General features: G+C 34.7%; 1 protein-coding gene across 1 annotated transcript; it reads left to right on the top strand.

Annotated features, from left to right (window-relative positions):
- The first annotated feature begins 9,312 nt into the window (after positions 1 to 9,312).
- Positions 9,313 to 13,808, top strand: LOC129754965 (uncharacterized). Its single transcript, XM_055751235.1, has 2 exons — positions 9,313 to 9,481; positions 13,250 to 13,808. The coding sequence occupies exons 1-2, from the start codon at positions 9,432 to 9,434 to the stop codon at positions 13,347 to 13,349; spliced, it is 150 nt and encodes a 49-aa protein (XP_055607210.1). The 5' UTR covers positions 9,313 to 9,431; the 3' UTR covers positions 13,350 to 13,808.
- Positions 13,809 to 16,317: the final 2,509 nt, after the last annotated feature.

Raw genomic sequence — 16,317 nt, 5'->3', positions numbered from 1 at the left:
CTTTAATCTTACAAAACTACAGGATTTTTAAATATAATTTTTTGGTGTACAAATCTCATCGAATTTATCCAAGCTCCTTTCAAACTTAACTCATGGAAATAAAATACTGTATAAGATAATCGGAATAATTTTGCTACTAAAAGTTCTATTCCGGAATCATATTTACAATGTTGCATTTGAAAAGCAGGAGAAAGAAAACAACAAGCTGCTAGGCAGAAGTTCAATAATCCCAAATGCACTCAATATTTACTGTGAATTATAGGTAGTTACCAGTTCTGATGACAAGTGGCTAACGATCGAGAGTTAAGCTAACCGGATCGATCCGGTTAAACACTCTCAGTATCACCCACCATTTGGGGACCTCCTTTTCGCCTTTTTTTTTGTTTTGTTTGGCGTGATCACGCGAACAGCAGCTGATTTTCGGCAATGGAATATTCCCAAAACGTTTAACAGTGAGCGGTTTGCGAACTTATGAAGGATAAAAATTCACTGGACGTTGGAATGGCAATCACGTTAACAATTTTGAATAGTTTATTCGAAACTCAACAAATATTAATCATAAATGCCGGTTAGTCTGTCGTCGTAAAAGGTATTTCATGGAAGCCAGGTTCCGCTTGATGTGGGTTCGAATCCCATTAGTAAGAAAATTCATCTAATGTTGTATAACCAGTGGTATAACGTTAATGTTGATTTTCTGATCTATTTCCTGATATTTCAAAGCACTACGAAGATTTCAATTTTCCACTAATTTCATTGCATCAAGGATCGAGGAACTTTAAAATAAAAGTAATATATATAACGTAGGGTACTTACTTGAGTCGGGATTTTATTCGTTTATTTTCCCGTCTCATGTCCAATCATTGCATTGTTCCTTGAATGCGGTACTCTATCGTATAAATATTGCTGGCAGCAATTTATGCTGTTGCGGCCTAGGTTACCATGACATCGAGCATATTGTTTGGTCGTGTGAGGACCACCTTGTCACTAGAACGAACTTCGTAGATTCCCTTCGGGCCCGAGGAAAACCACCTGACGTTCCAGTGAGGGATGTGTTAGCTGTGATGGACTTGGACTACATGTTCGAAATATACCTTTTCCTAAAAGCTATTGATCTCCGTCTATAATTCTTTTTATTTTCATATTTCCCTATCTATTTCCTATTCTCTTCAAAAAGTGCTAAAAAAGTGATCTAGACCTAAGCAAACAATTGTAAAAAAACAAAACGAGTTTGGCTCCTTAAAGCCTCAAGGTATGAGCCGTTTCAAATAAACGAATTACAAAAAAAAAGTAGGGTACCGTAAACTGGGGGAACTTTGATCTGCGGGGTAACTTTGATCAACATGAAATTTTTGCAGATAATCATCATTAACTAAGTATAAAGTTAAAATATCTGAAAACTGTTTACTACGTTTGAAAGCCTGTAGATTGAGGTACAAACGAGCTTAATTTGGTTTTTATTAGAAGATTTTTTATATTACTTAAAATTTAATTGTAAAATCTTTAAATATCTGGTTTTTTGAAGGCTCACAAACAAACATCTCTCCTGTTCAAATTGAAGCATGTAGGAGCAAATGGGCTATTTAATGTGAAAGTTCAGCTCTTTTCTTAGTTTAGGTTAAGTTTAAGTGTTATTTTTATGGTCATTTGATGATAATTTTTGGATACTAAAAAAAATGATCATTTTCCATGAAAAAAGCCCGTATAGAAAAAATGGCTACAAACCCTATAAAATTGTTAAATTTGAAGAAAAAAAGATCATGGGAACAGTACGAGGACTTAGGGAATTGCATGAAGGTAAAATTTTATTTGTTTTTGAGGCCAAAAAAAATTAAGAAATGTTTATAATTTTTGCCCCTAAATGTATGCAGCAACATTGTCCATCTTTCGAGTATATTTGATTTTGAAAGAAAACGTTGAAAAATTCAATTGAGTCCAAACAAAAAATTACTGTTATCGATGTTTTGAGCATTCTGTGCTAAATGGCATCAAAACAATAAATTTGAAGATGATAAGATACGAAAAAACCAGAGTGATCAAAATTACCCCGAAACTTGAAATCTGGTTTTGTAACAAACATTTAATTATAACCATAAATGCCGTTTGAATTTACTGCAATCAATGATCATGTTTAATACTCCTCACCTCAGTAAGGGTTTTAAAGCTTTTAGGTTTTACGAAAAAGCAATCCCTTCCAAAATATTCAAAAATGAATGAAAAAAGTGATCAAAGTTCCCCCAGTTTACGGTACTTATTTTCTTTGAAGTGTTCAAAGTTGTGATCATTCTGAGCTCAATTTAAAATATGCTCGTAATAGGTTGGCCCATTCGACTTAACGAACACCCGTTCAGACCTTCATTCCTAAGGTTCAATCAGTTTCACTACCTTCAGCCTGTCTTTAGCGCCAGATGTTTTGGAGACCTGCAAATTGAGCATTTCTGGTCCGTATTTCGATGTTCTTATTGATACTAATCTCATGCGCTCAAGATCTACGGGAAATAGTAACGGTCATGAAATACACCCTTGGCCCAGATCCCTGCAACGATATACAATCCGTGTGGAGCACATCTCTCAGACCTCAGCTTTTTTCCTCAGATTTAAGCTTTTTTTCTCTGATTTGAGCTTTCATCTCCTATACTCTCAAGGCAAAAAAATCTGAAATCTGAGGAAAAAAAAAGGATTCACCAACACTTAGTTAAAAGATGTTGGTCACATGATACATAGAGAAATCCTGATTGATCTTTTGGACAAATTGGTAACCTTATAATGCCATCCAGGAAACACTTGAATTGAACCGCAACTCAGCTTTTCTTATTTTACTCTGTTCGAGAAGAAAATCATCCTTTGAATGCTCAATTGGGATCCTCTTCGCTCATAAAAACGAGCATGTTAAATATAGATACCAACAGTGCGGATACGAACAACGGTTGCTTTGATAATTTTGTATGTTATTTGACGTAGACCTTGTTGAATATACTCAAACCATTGACCCCCATGGAGGGTGTCTGTAAAAGCTATTTCTGCCGCCTGTTATTATACCTCCTCTCAGAAGGGAGCAGCACTGAGCGTATAGAAAGATAAGTTACATGGGTGTTGTGGAATCACGGACGGCCCATTTCAGGGTTCATCCGAGATCCTACACATTGTTCTCTAAACTGCTAACGAGGGGCATGTGGAATCCTGGACGGCCCATTTCGGGGTTCATTCGAGATTGTTATTGAACAGTATTGATCTATAGATACTAGAGAACTCAGTTTTGTCAGCGATAGCTATCGCTGATGCTGAAAGCTTGCCTTTCCAATGGCTCTCATGATAAGAGAGCAAAGATACTGGGATGCTACAGGTGTGACGTCAGTAGGGTAACGGACCTATTTTGGACCACCCTTTGAACCTATTTTGGACCACCCTTAAACTAACTAAGTTTTTTTTCTAAATTTGCTATATTTCGACAGTGATTGATGCACAATTATGCGAATTACTCAGATAATTTTGTCTTTTCTTATTGTTATAGACTAGTCAAGTTTTGTTTGTTCGATAAGAATAGAGTAAAAACAGTAAAATTCCTGTTATATACTGTTATATTATGAAAATTCTGACAGCACACTGAAATCTCGACGAAATTTGTTCTGCAGTGTTCAATACTGGCTAGTTGGCTTATCTTTAGGCTCAATTTTCAGAACGCAAATCTCTTTCAGGCGACCCAATGATGAGTTGAGAAAGTCTGACATCATGAATTTCGCGACATCAATTGATGCATTTTGACTTCCAAAACCTTAGTGGATTTGGTTTGGCTTCAATTCTGTAGATAGATTCAAACAGATAAAAATGTGTGAGATTTATGCTATCTTTTTAGCCATCCAAAAGCCAGTTCACAAAAATTCAGTTTTTAGTTTGATACTAACTTTGTTCTAGGATAAAATTTATCGTTGGAGTAATTTCCCAACAGTTTTTTAAATTGCATAACCACAGGGGCTGAAAAACTTGATTTAAGTACTTTATCGCTTGTCAAATTTTCACATTTCAACCACCTTTTCCTTTTTTTGAAACATATATAGCTATAATTGAATATGTTATTTGATAAAATTGTTCTTATATTAACTGAGATATTTCAACTGTTACAAAAATTAAACTCGTTGCATATTTGCCGACTTGTTGTCGTTTTTTTCCAAACCCATCCTTTCGACGGGTTTTATATTTCGTTTCTTCTACCTACCAATTTTTTTTTCCCTCGAAAATCATTCCTGAATGCACTTATTTTACTCATTTTAATCCTAAATGGTTGAAACTTTTAGACCAAACTTTCAATAATTTTTCATGAAGCATTAAAAACAATGACTTAATAAAAAATGGTGAAAGTCCAAGTTTTCATGTTTTGAGACTTCTTTAAGCTGTAGCTTTTAACAACTGCTTATAAAACAGTTGCTATTGATGTAGATTGTTAGAATAACGTGATGCAAAGCATTGTGCACAAAAAGTAAGTTAAAACTATGATTGTCTTGGTTTTGTGCTTTAAAATGAACCTCGTCTACTGGCAAGTTTGGGCTTTGACGAGTAATTTAATAAAATCATGCTTTAATTCCTAATTTTATTCATAATGAATGATTGAAATAGTGTGCATAATTCTTTTATATCGTCGTACAACGTCTTATTACGTTCATGAACATTTAACAGGAAGTTTAATACCCAGATTATGTTGAGTGGTCCAAAATAAGTCCCTTAGGAAAAAAGTAGGACCTATTTTCGACATGGGTCAAATTGCTATTAAACCAGATATTTTGCTTTTTGGAGCCTGCAAAATAGTTTCGACGTGTTTTATCGTAGCTGTGAACATGTTTGTATTTGTAAAATTCATCACAGCTATGCAGACCTGGACCTGATTCGGTCCAACTGTGAAAAATCAAAACTTTATTTTCAATTTTCGCTCCGTTAACAGCTTACTTAAATAAAATTTAAGATGTGATTAGAATCATAAGAAGTAGTTTTAACTATATTTGTTCAAAATTTTTATGAATAACATGATTTATGAGAGAAATATTGGCAAAAAGCTACGAGGTGGTCCAAAATATGTACCCGGTCCAAAATAAGTCCGTTACCCTATCTTTATTTGAGAATAATTATGAAGCATATCAAATTATTAAACCACATTTAACCACTTGATTGAAATATCAAAAAAGTTCAGATTTTTTTTTTGCAGCTTTTGTTCTGCCAAGTGCCAAACTAGTGAGTCGATTTTCTTCAATTTTTGTACAATATTTCTTTATTCATACATACACAATCGATGTGAAAACGGTGTTGATCCGAGCTGCCCAGTTCAAATGCGAGTTGTACAAGTTTGTGGATCAGCTGTGCTACCATGGGAAGTAAAGGCGATTTTTTATTCACCACCCTTATTACTGAGACACGCATATATCAGCTCCTATCTGCTTCTACGAAATTTTGGCAACAAAACACTAGTCAACTAAGGGATAACGGGCTGTCATCCAAGAGATTAGATGCAAAGCTGTTATGCTTGAGTGCAGAGTTCGGCACTAAAGCGCTAATCCGCTAATCGCTAATTAGTCCGCTAACTTATTGTTAGCGGTTTAATTTTGCCGCTAAATTTTGATTGAGCTAGCGAATTCAAAAGTTCCGCTATTTTTTAGTTCCGCTAACTGAAGACCGCTAACTCCCATTCATTTGTTTGATTTTTTTCGGCACCTAACGGGCCGGGCAAATCCAGGCTAATTTTTCTAAAATCCTGCCAAAATCCGGACATTTGATTTCAACATTTTTAACCCAAAATCCGAGTGATATTCTGGCAAATTTAGGATTTTTGAAGAAAAATCAAGAAATAAAACGCTTGAATCAATGTTTTTCCATCGAAACACGTCATCAGCAGATTCAAATTGTATTTTATCCTTACAAAAAACCTGTAATAATTATTTTGTTAATATTTGCTCAAGAAAAATCGTTTTTGGACTAAAAAATCAAAAGTTAAAACGACTCGATTTGAGTTTTTTGTTTGATTTAGAAATCAAAGTGAAAAAATCCGGGAAAAATCTATGAAAACCAGCATCCGGGCCGGACCGAACTTTACCAAATATAGTTTTAAATATTTGGGCAAGTCCGGATAAGACTTTTCAATCTGGCAAGCATAGTAATGTTTGTATGGACAAATTTATTTTTGTTTTGAAATAAGAACATGATTTTTCTTAAAACTCTGGAACAGAGTGTTCGTTTTTTAACTAATTTGTAAATTTTCTAAAGGATTCTTTCTACTGAACAACTTCGTCGAAGACCGTAACTTATTATCTAATCATATAACGCAATTTTAACCTGTTGAATGGAATTGGAGACAGATCATTAAATTTGGACTGCGTAAAGTATTTGCACCTAAAGAAATAAGTTGTAGCCATGATTCATGCTATGAAAAATTGTTATTTTTGTATTGTTGTTTCAAGTTTAAATCAACTGAGTTTGTATTTTTCGGTGTTAAACATGTGTTGTAAATCCAAAAAACATGAAACATGAAATCAACAAAAAAAAATAATAATAATTTTTCGGTGTACGTTTTTTGGTCAACAGTTAGCGGTTAGCGATTAGCGCTTTAAGTTTAAGCGATACATTTTTCAGCATATTTAGCGATTTTAATTAGCGATCGCTAACTTTGACTGAGTTAGCGATTTAACTAGCGGCGCTAATTTTTTCAGTTAGCGATGCCGAACACTACTTGAGTGCAAAGCTGCAAAGCTCAGATGTCATCTCCCAGAGCGGCAGCAACACAGACATTTGTGTTGCGTCCCATATGATTTGTACCACTTTGTACGCTTGTCATTGGCTATATGTAGGTACAATTGAACCATTCCTTACAGTTCGCCGAAATGGGCTGAATTTTCACATGATCTTCTAGTAGACCCGAATAACAGATTATTCTATTCAACAGCCAACATTGAACTTGTTTATTGCTCATAAAAACTGAATGACTGTAAAAATTTAAGTATAATTTAACTGAACCGTCGATACCATTGACATCAATATCGTTGTACATTTATGTGTACATTAAACAATCTTGCATCTAAGTAATGAAAATGTTGAAGTGGAAAAATGTTCTACCGACTGTATACATCGTGGTGTTAATCGTATCACATTTTTAAATACGATAAATCATGAGTGGCTAAGGGCTAATATTTTCAGCAAAAGAGCCTTAGTTTGAAGCTAGCGAAATTCCACCGAATTCCACCAAAAATGCATCTATTGAAAAAAAAAAAATCAAATTAATGGTTTATAATCAGGGAGATGGCGTCCCTATGGTCCCTATCCTTTGTCATTGAATTTGACAACCATCAAAATTACGGGCCCACGATTTTGTGGACCCATAACAAACCTGACATTTTGCTGTCAAGGACCCGAACTAAATGTTAAATGCTAGAGAAGTATGGTTGATAGCACACTAACACATCAATCATTCTGATTCCTCATTGGTTGAAATTTTGAGACTTCGTACTGCTTTGAGAGGAAAACACCATAAACGTCTCTCCCGATGGATAGAAAAAAAAAGAAAAAGATTCTTGTTCGAAAGAAGAACTAGATTGCCACCTCCCTGTTTATAATATATTTTATTCATTGACCCTTATAATAATATTCTTACTTTCGGTTGACGATTATCCGAAGCATATAGGACCGAAATAAAAGATCTCCTCTGCTGACCATCTAGAGCAAGCGGCTTCACTTGCTGCAAGGCAAGATTCTCGTCAACTCCTACACGGTTTTCAGCGCCAAGACTTCGAAGCCACGAGCTTCTGAACCTGCCTTTTCTTGGATGCTCATCTGGAATCTAGTCACACTTTCTCTGCAATTCTAGTTTTATATCTAGCGTAACGTATGTCCAATCCATCTCCATTTACGTTACCAAATCTCGATTTCGAGTGCCTTCCGATGAAACAGGATGAAACCAACAATGTAGCTCGACGTTTGAGATCCAGTTTCGGAGACTCGCAAATGCTACTCAGGCATCTCTCAACTTGTTGCCCTGCTACCATGAAACTAGGGGGATTTTCTGTGTTGCAGGTAAAGCATAGTTCATCTTAAATCTGGACGCACTGTATATAACACAAGCTCCTAGTGGTCGCATCTGGAATGTTTTGACAGTACTTTGTTTTGGAATGTTTCCTCTATCAGTGCTGAAAATTTCATTACGATTGGTATTGTTTCAAAAAGTTAAAAGAGATGGAAGCGGTGAAACGAAAATTAATTTTTGACATCCACGTCAAAACTCGACGTGGTCAGGTTCAAAAATCGCGAAATAGTTAAAAATGGTTAAATCGACGTGTGCAGCGTTCTCAAACGTTTCCGTGAGATGCATCAGAAAAGCGTCATAGTGGAACTAAACATCGGAAACTGTATTTGAAGGTGTTTTGAACGATCAAGGCAAATCCAGTTCAGTCTCCTAGAAATACAATGCCGACTGGTGCACCGTCAGAAGGAGTCGTCTACGCGAAGGAATACGATCTTATCGGGACAGTAAGCAGTTTGTGTTTGTGACAAATAAGACCATGTACTCCAAAAAGATCATGGAGGACATCCGTCTATTAGATCTCACAAAGGATCGGTAAAGTTTTGGCCAGATTTGGTGAGCTGGCACTACAGCAAAGAGGTACTACAGTGGTTTCGAGACAACGGGTGAATTTTGTCGAAAAGGACATCAACCCACCCAACTTCCCTCAATTCCGCCCTATCGAAAAATATTGGGCAATTGTCAAGCAGAAGTTGAAGAAGAATGGTAGGACGACTCGGAATGCAACAGAGATGAAGAGATGTCGGAACAAAATGGCCGCTGAGGTCAGCGAACTATGATGAGTGGTATTTGCCGAAAAGTTCGAGATTTCATCAAAACCACATCGGAATAAATTTTTTGTTATTTTTCCTTTAAAGTGCAGTGAAAGACCTACATTTTGAGTACAAAACATTTTTATTTCGTTTACATAGCTCTGAAATAGGACCGTTTTAATGCGTCCAGATTTAAGATGAACTATGCTTTAATTAAATACTTTTTTTAAATAAACTGTTCTAAAATGTTTTAAACCCATCCGAAGGAACTTTTTTTCCCGCTGTGCACATTGGTTCCGAATATCTCAAATACTCATCTGCAGTATTTGCATAAATACAACTATGAGGTTTACCTCACGGATAAAGGGGGAAATCATACGAAAACCAGTTCCGCTCGCGTTTGTCGCCGCTGAACGCGTTTACGTACTCGGTCTCGGTATTCAGGTATATGTCGGTCTTCGGATGAACTCGGGCCGTTTCGAGGGTATAAATAGGACCTGGAAGCGAAGCCGTCGTCATCATTTCCAAACCTTCGGCGGTCGAAATTTGTGTTCGAGATTTTTTCGGAGTGAAAAGTCTTGTTTGTATTTTATTTCTTTGTAACCGTGATAACAAAAAGATTGGTGTCAATGTTATTGGTAAAGTCGGATTCGGCGTTGAAATTCATCCCATCTGTAAGGTAAGCATTTCACGGATCAAGGAACCAGTCATGCGTCGTATTTGCATGCAAGGACGTCAGTATAGCAGTAACGTGTTGTTCGAAAGCCTGGCGATCTGGATCGCAATGTGATACATAATGCTTGATGCATTCTATGCATAGAAATATTATAAATCATGTGCACGACCATTGCAAATTTATCAGTTTAGACATGATGCATGATGCAATTTCTACAAACCTGGCGTCATCCACGACGCCTCTAGATACGTTACTTACATATAAATGTGTCAATAAAAGAAACCGGAATGTCTGGATCATTCTAGATGTTCTGTCACGGAAATTCATAAGACGTAGATTCTGTTTTACGGATAGTTCTGTCCGGATTATCAAGAATGTAGTTTACGATCTTTTACTGTGATTAACCCTGTATTTTTATAAGGGAATCAATTTACATGAATTGACTATACTCAAGTGAATCTGAGTTTGTTTTTTTCAAAACGTAGAAAAACTTAACTAGGTATACCTACGTTTTGTATTCCAAATTGCTTGCTGAAAGCAAGCCAGACACAAATTCAGAGCTTATTAATTTAATGTTGCGTTTGAATGGTTTCAATGAATTGTTGTTATAAAGGCTCTTTACGTCCCTGGTATAATGGGTAGTTAACATTTTTTCCTCCTGAGCCAAACTTTATGAGATCCAACCTTGGTCATGGCAAACAGCCTACTTTTCTGTTTCCTAAAGTTCAAAGGACTGAGAAATACAACCAAGATTCACATGTTTAAAGTAAGCCAGCGGTTTTGGCATCGTGGTTAGAGCTCAAGATTTCTGGTTCATGAGTTCTTGGTGGCTCAAATTGTTCTTTGGCTGAAGACCATGCCAATTTTGAGCTCAATCGACCAAATCTAAGGGGTTTCTCGACGAGGCCTCGATTTGTTATGCAAATTTGCCTTGATTTTTTCTAACGAAAAAGCACACATTGCTTTTTCGGCATGATGCAACTTAAACAATTAAAGATCGATTGTTCTAAAAATGTAGTTGAAATGCTTTTTGAAAGGTTCTACACAAATGTTTTAAAGACCACAAGTTATTATCAGCTACTTATAACAAATTTTAAACCGCTGTTTTTTAACCGAATTTAGCTCCACCTAAACTAATTATTTGTAGCTCGTAACGACTCTTCAAAGCATTTTTCAGACTCAATTAACCAAATTTGTAGAACACTCGGTCTTAAAATGTTCAAATTAGAGCCAAAAAAGTGATTTTTGAGTTGGAACAATGGAATTTAAATTATTTGTTTTTTATTAATTCATCTTTAAAACATTTCACACTAGGTTTTTTTGAAGTAATACTCTAAACCATGGGTGGCCAACATTTTCAACGAGCGGGTCAAATTTTGGAGAAGAGAGGCTGGGCCACACCATCATTTTTTTTTAAATATTCAGAGCAAATAAATTAGTTTTTGTTTTTATTTGTTTTCATTTGTTTTCTCAAAAGTATACGAGTTTTTTCTCAACAATGCACGAATACATAAAAATGTCAAACAAATTATGTTTGTAACTATATGATTGTTCATTTTGAAGTACTTTTACATTAAAAATTTTCATATTAAATTGAGACTTTAGAAAATTGGTCCTGAACCACAAAGGTGAATTCGCTTTCTTCGATGATTAAATCTTTAAACTGGTTTAAGAATCTAGTAGATCCAACTTAGTAGATTTTCTCGCGGTCCTGAATGTGTTAATAATTATAAACAACACATCGAAAAAATTGAATTTGTGCAGATTTTTTAGGTGAAGATCACGTACATGTTTCTTTAATAACCAATATTTTTCATAAAGAACCAATTTCATATAGATGGCCTGCCTTCGACCAGACCGAACTGAGCGCCATTAGAAAATTTAGAAACAACTGAAACTAAATCTCAAGTTATTCATATCTTAGATCACAAAACCGAATACAAATGATTAAAATGAATTCCTTGAATTATAAACTATTGATTCTAGCTCATTAACATCAAAGATTTTGTTTCTAGTTGAAAATATTTGCACATGAAGTTCAAGTGTCTCGAAAAAATGCTGATGGCGTTCAGTTCGGTCTGGTCGAATCCCGACCAGATAATCCTATGGATGATTTTCCAATATGAAATTATGGTTTTTTGCATAAAACAACAAAACTTTGAAAATCGACTTAAATTCTAATTTTTATTTGTGATTTTCAGCTGAGTTATGTGTACAAACTAATTTTAATTAGAAATATGAAATCTGAAAATTGAAGTGTCCTGCAATCCGAAGTTCATGATCCTTTGAATTCCTCGATCGTATAAATTATTTACAATCTTAATATTTTTCTGAATTTTGTATCTGCATTCTGAATCTGAATACTGAACTTGAATTCAAAAATTGAGCTTTGAAACTGTATCTGAACTTCTATACGATTTCTGAAACGTAAAAAACATGATTTCCGAATCTCAATTCCAGATTAGAATTTCATGAGCCAAGTTTTTGAGCCCTCATTCATGAATCTGTCAATTCATAAAATCTGTAGTTCAGGTTTAATCTAAATTCACTACTAAAATTATTTATTTCTAATCTGTATTGAAATCCAAATTGGAGTTTAAATATGAAAATGATGAATCTGATTCTGAGTTTTCAATTTTCTTTTGCCATTTCTAAGCTTTAAATGTTCAAATTTTGTGTAAGAACTAAGTTTTGAAAATAAAACATTTTTTTCTTATTTTCATGTTTGGAAAACTAATATCAAAATATTGAAAATGCATTTGATCTTGAAAAACATGATTCAAATTTGATATGAAATGCAAAACCAAATTTGAACAGGTTTCATAGTAACTTTTCATTTCCAATTTCTTATGATTATTCAAACCTGAAATAAAAAACCCGGACTGGATACAGAATCCGAAATACGAAAATAGAAATACAATTTTGGTTGTGAGAATTATTGAATCTGATCCTTCGAAATGGGTTTAATTTATTCAAAAATTTAATATTCAAACGTGAACTTCTATGAAAAAGTGAGAAAATTTTGGAAAAATGAAGCCGAAATTTGAAATTGGAATGGATTTTTAAGGTTTTGGCATAAGTTTTTAGTATAGATTGTAACTTTTGAATAACCTCACCTGTTTCTGAATTTGAAATTTTGAGTGTAGAGTAGAATTCCTCGCTTGCTTTTTTGGATCCTTATGGGGGGGGGGTTTAACCCCCCCTCGTTCCTACGGCCATGGGTATGCATAAAATAAAGATTAATAAGATTCGGTACAGGTTTCCATACTGTTCCTATTTGGGTTGATTTAAAAATGATTTGAAAAATTATTGACAGCTCGTTTCTCAGACCATATTATGGTTTTTATTACTAAATTAGAAACATTTAACGATCAAAATAGCATTTGTGTTTATCCAGTCTCAATTTCAATCGCGTTTTTCTCGTTTGCACGTTTTCCCACATGGGAAAATCTTGCTTGGAACGGCAGTATAGGAAAATTAAAAAAAAATATACAGGTTTTTCTCCCACTTTTGTTTTGTGCAGATTTCGATAAACTTAATATAATACTTAATAATAATTTGATAAAATAATACAGAAACCATCAGAAATCTCAATTCTTGAAAGGAATTAATATTAGAATGTGGTCATTCTGGAAAAAGCTTCGCGGGCCACAAAAAGACATCCGCGGGCCACCCATGCTCTAAACCAATTATTTCTTTGATAATTGTTGAATACCATTCGTCCGACTATTTTGAAACAACTAATTCTATTATCATTCCATTTTCTTGCAGGCTAATCAACAACCTTAGCCTTCGCAAAGGTAGCCGCACCGGCAACTCGGGAAATCCGCTGGAATTTCAAGTGCTCACACAAATTCAGTACGTACCCTGAACACCGCCGCTGAGCCGTTTTCCGCCCAGTCCCCCACCCAAATTTAACAACCACGACTCGGCCCGTCTTGATCCTGAAACCTTCCAAGGACACTCCTTTCAAAGAGCACAAGTTGAAGAGAAGAAACTCAAAAAACCACCGAAAATGGTACAAGAAAAGTGGAGCAAGGCCGCTGGCCATCAGACCAACGGTTCGACCACCCATCGGCAGCCGGAGAAATTTGGTTCTACTCAAAAATCGAACATGACCGCTCCGGGGTCCACGTTTGGCAGCATCAACAGAACGGATAACCGGAGCCAGTCGTCGGGCGGAAACAACGCATCGGCCTGGGGACCGCATTTCAAAAATCGCGATCATTTTATCAGCATGCATTTCTGTTAATCGATCAGTATTCTTTTTTTTTCGTTTGATATTTAGTCCCTAAATTCATAATAAACAACTTTTTGAAGACAACGAAAATGTTTTTTTTTTGGTCATATTTTGGTATACCGTAAACTTAGATCACCGGGGTAAACTTTGATAAAATATCTGAAAACTGTTTTCTAAATTTGAAATCCTATGAATTGAGTTTGGTTTAGGTTTGGTTTGTAGTTCGAGATTTTTTATATTACTTAAAATGTAATTTTGAAGTTTTAAAATATCTGTTTTTTCGAAGGGTCACAAACAAACACCTCTTCTGATAGAATGATAGCGTTGAGAAGCAAATGGGTTGGGTGAATGTTTTACTTTTTTTCCTTTGTATAGGTCCTATAGTTTAAGTGTTTTTGGTATGGACATTCTGTGATAATTCTTGGATGTTTAAAAAACGGACATTTTTTATGAGTAAGCCTGAATAGAACAAATGGCTAAAAACCCTATAAAATGGTTATGTTTGAAGAAAAAAAGAAAATGGGAACGCTGGGTGAACCTAGGGAATTGCATGAAGTTGAAATTTCATTTTTTTAGGGGCTCAAAAATATTGAGAAGTGATTATAATTTTTGCCCCTAAATGTATGCACCAACATTGTCCATCTTTTGAGTATAGTTGTTTTTGAAAGAAAACGTTGAAAAATTCAATTGAGTCCAAAAAAAAAAATACTTTTATTGATATTTTAAGCCTTCTGTGCTAAATGGAGTTAAAACAATAATTTTGAAGATGTCGCGATCAAAGTTACACCGAAACATGAATTCTGTTCTCTAACGTCTTTTGAATATTCTGCCATCAATGATCATGCTTTATACTCCTTACCTTAGTAAGTATTTTAAAACTTTTAGGTGTTATAAAGCAGCAACCCATTCCAAAATATTCGAAAATAAATTTAAAAAAAGTGGTCACTGTTCCCCCAGTTTACGGTACTTTCTAGTTTCAAACGATTTGGCCTGCTTCAATACTACACAGCAAATTTTTTTTTGCTGGAAACCAGCAAAATTTTGCTGGTTTTTGTCCCGCTGACTTTCCAGCAAAATTTCCAGCAATTTAAATTGCTGGAAAAAACAGCAAACGTTAATGCTGGTTTCCAGCAATTCAAATTGCTGGAAAATCAGCAATCCAGATTGCTGGAAACCAGCTATTTCTTTCAAAACAACCGGCTGTATTTAGTACCAAATTTATATTTCAATTCAAAATTAAATTTTGAATACTGGCTGTGCATATAATGAGCAATGAAAAATAATTAGTTTCTTCCATTTTTAAAATATGTTTTGTTTATTTTCAAGACCTTTTTTTTTAAATTTTCCAACACCGGCTCTGGAGTGGCAGCTTTGTGCCAGAGTGTTGATCATTCGCTACCTGAGAAAAAAAGTTCTGATTAGTATCTTTTATGAAATCTGTCCAATAAAAACTCACCCTTGACTTGTGTCTGGTTGCTAGAATATAGAGGAAAATAAAAACAATTATATTAATCCAACCAAAATTCGTCAAATAAAGTCTCACCTTGCTTCATGTATGTATGTATGTATATAGAGATGTACCGAATAGTGGTATTATTGACCTTTTCAACTTTTCAACCAAACGAATATTCGGCCGAATATTCTATTGAGTTTTTAATGAAAAAAAAAAACTTAAGCGATTATTTCAATGCTTTATATTTCTTCCATATTAATGCCCCTCGTGTTTTTTGTCGATTATTATCAACCAGAAAATATTATCGGATGATGCATTACAAGATATTTTTTTAAGTAGGGGTCTTTCTGATTTTTAAAACGTCACCAACAACTGAAAAAACATCAGATGACTAGTCACTTCTAGGGAGTTTATTACCAAAGAGATTACGTTCCTGTGAAATCTGGGACAAAACATGTCTAAACGGATGCCAAGCTACCTAAAATTGCTTCTTCTAATTAGGTAAAGGTCGAATTTGAGCAAGATATCCTCAAAATAGTTGTTGAAAACAAAGATGATCTTTAAGCCGATCAAACTTTCAACCACACGAATCCACACGGTCAAGCATTCAGGACGATTTTTGAAAAAAGAAAAATTAAAATAGGGCAAAATTTATGTTTATTTTGAAATTTTTGAAAAATCGTTATACATACATACGGTATATACATTAGACCGCTGCAAGCTTTGTATGGAAATTTCAAATTTTTAAATTTTAACACCTCCCATAACTTTTTAAGGTTGTTTTTGCTGCCAGAAATAGCAATAAAATTTTTGGAAGCGATCCATCCAGTCCTGAATTAGCGCAACGGGTTTTAATTTTGTATGGAAATTTGTATGGGAAAACAACATTTCTCATTCAAAAATCACCAGAGATGTTCTGAAAGTTCCAAAAAATATAACTTTGGATGAAGAATGTTCCTTGATTCTTGCAGTAAATTTCATGTGAACAAAGCACAAACCTTAATTTTTTGCCAGAAAAAGATATTTCATGTTATATAAAATTTCTGTTTTAATTTTTTTTTTTAATTTTATCGTTTTTGACTGCTTATTTGAAAGCTGTGTAACATTAGGATGGACAAAAAAATCTCAAAAAACTGCTTTGCATTG

Source organism: Uranotaenia lowii, chromosome 3, assembly GCF_029784155.1.
Source record: "Uranotaenia lowii strain MFRU-FL chromosome 3, ASM2978415v1, whole genome shotgun sequence".
Classification (NCBI taxonomy): Eukaryota; Metazoa; Arthropoda; class Insecta; order Diptera; family Culicidae; genus Uranotaenia; species Uranotaenia lowii.
This window is presented reverse-complemented; position numbering and strand designations above follow the sequence as displayed.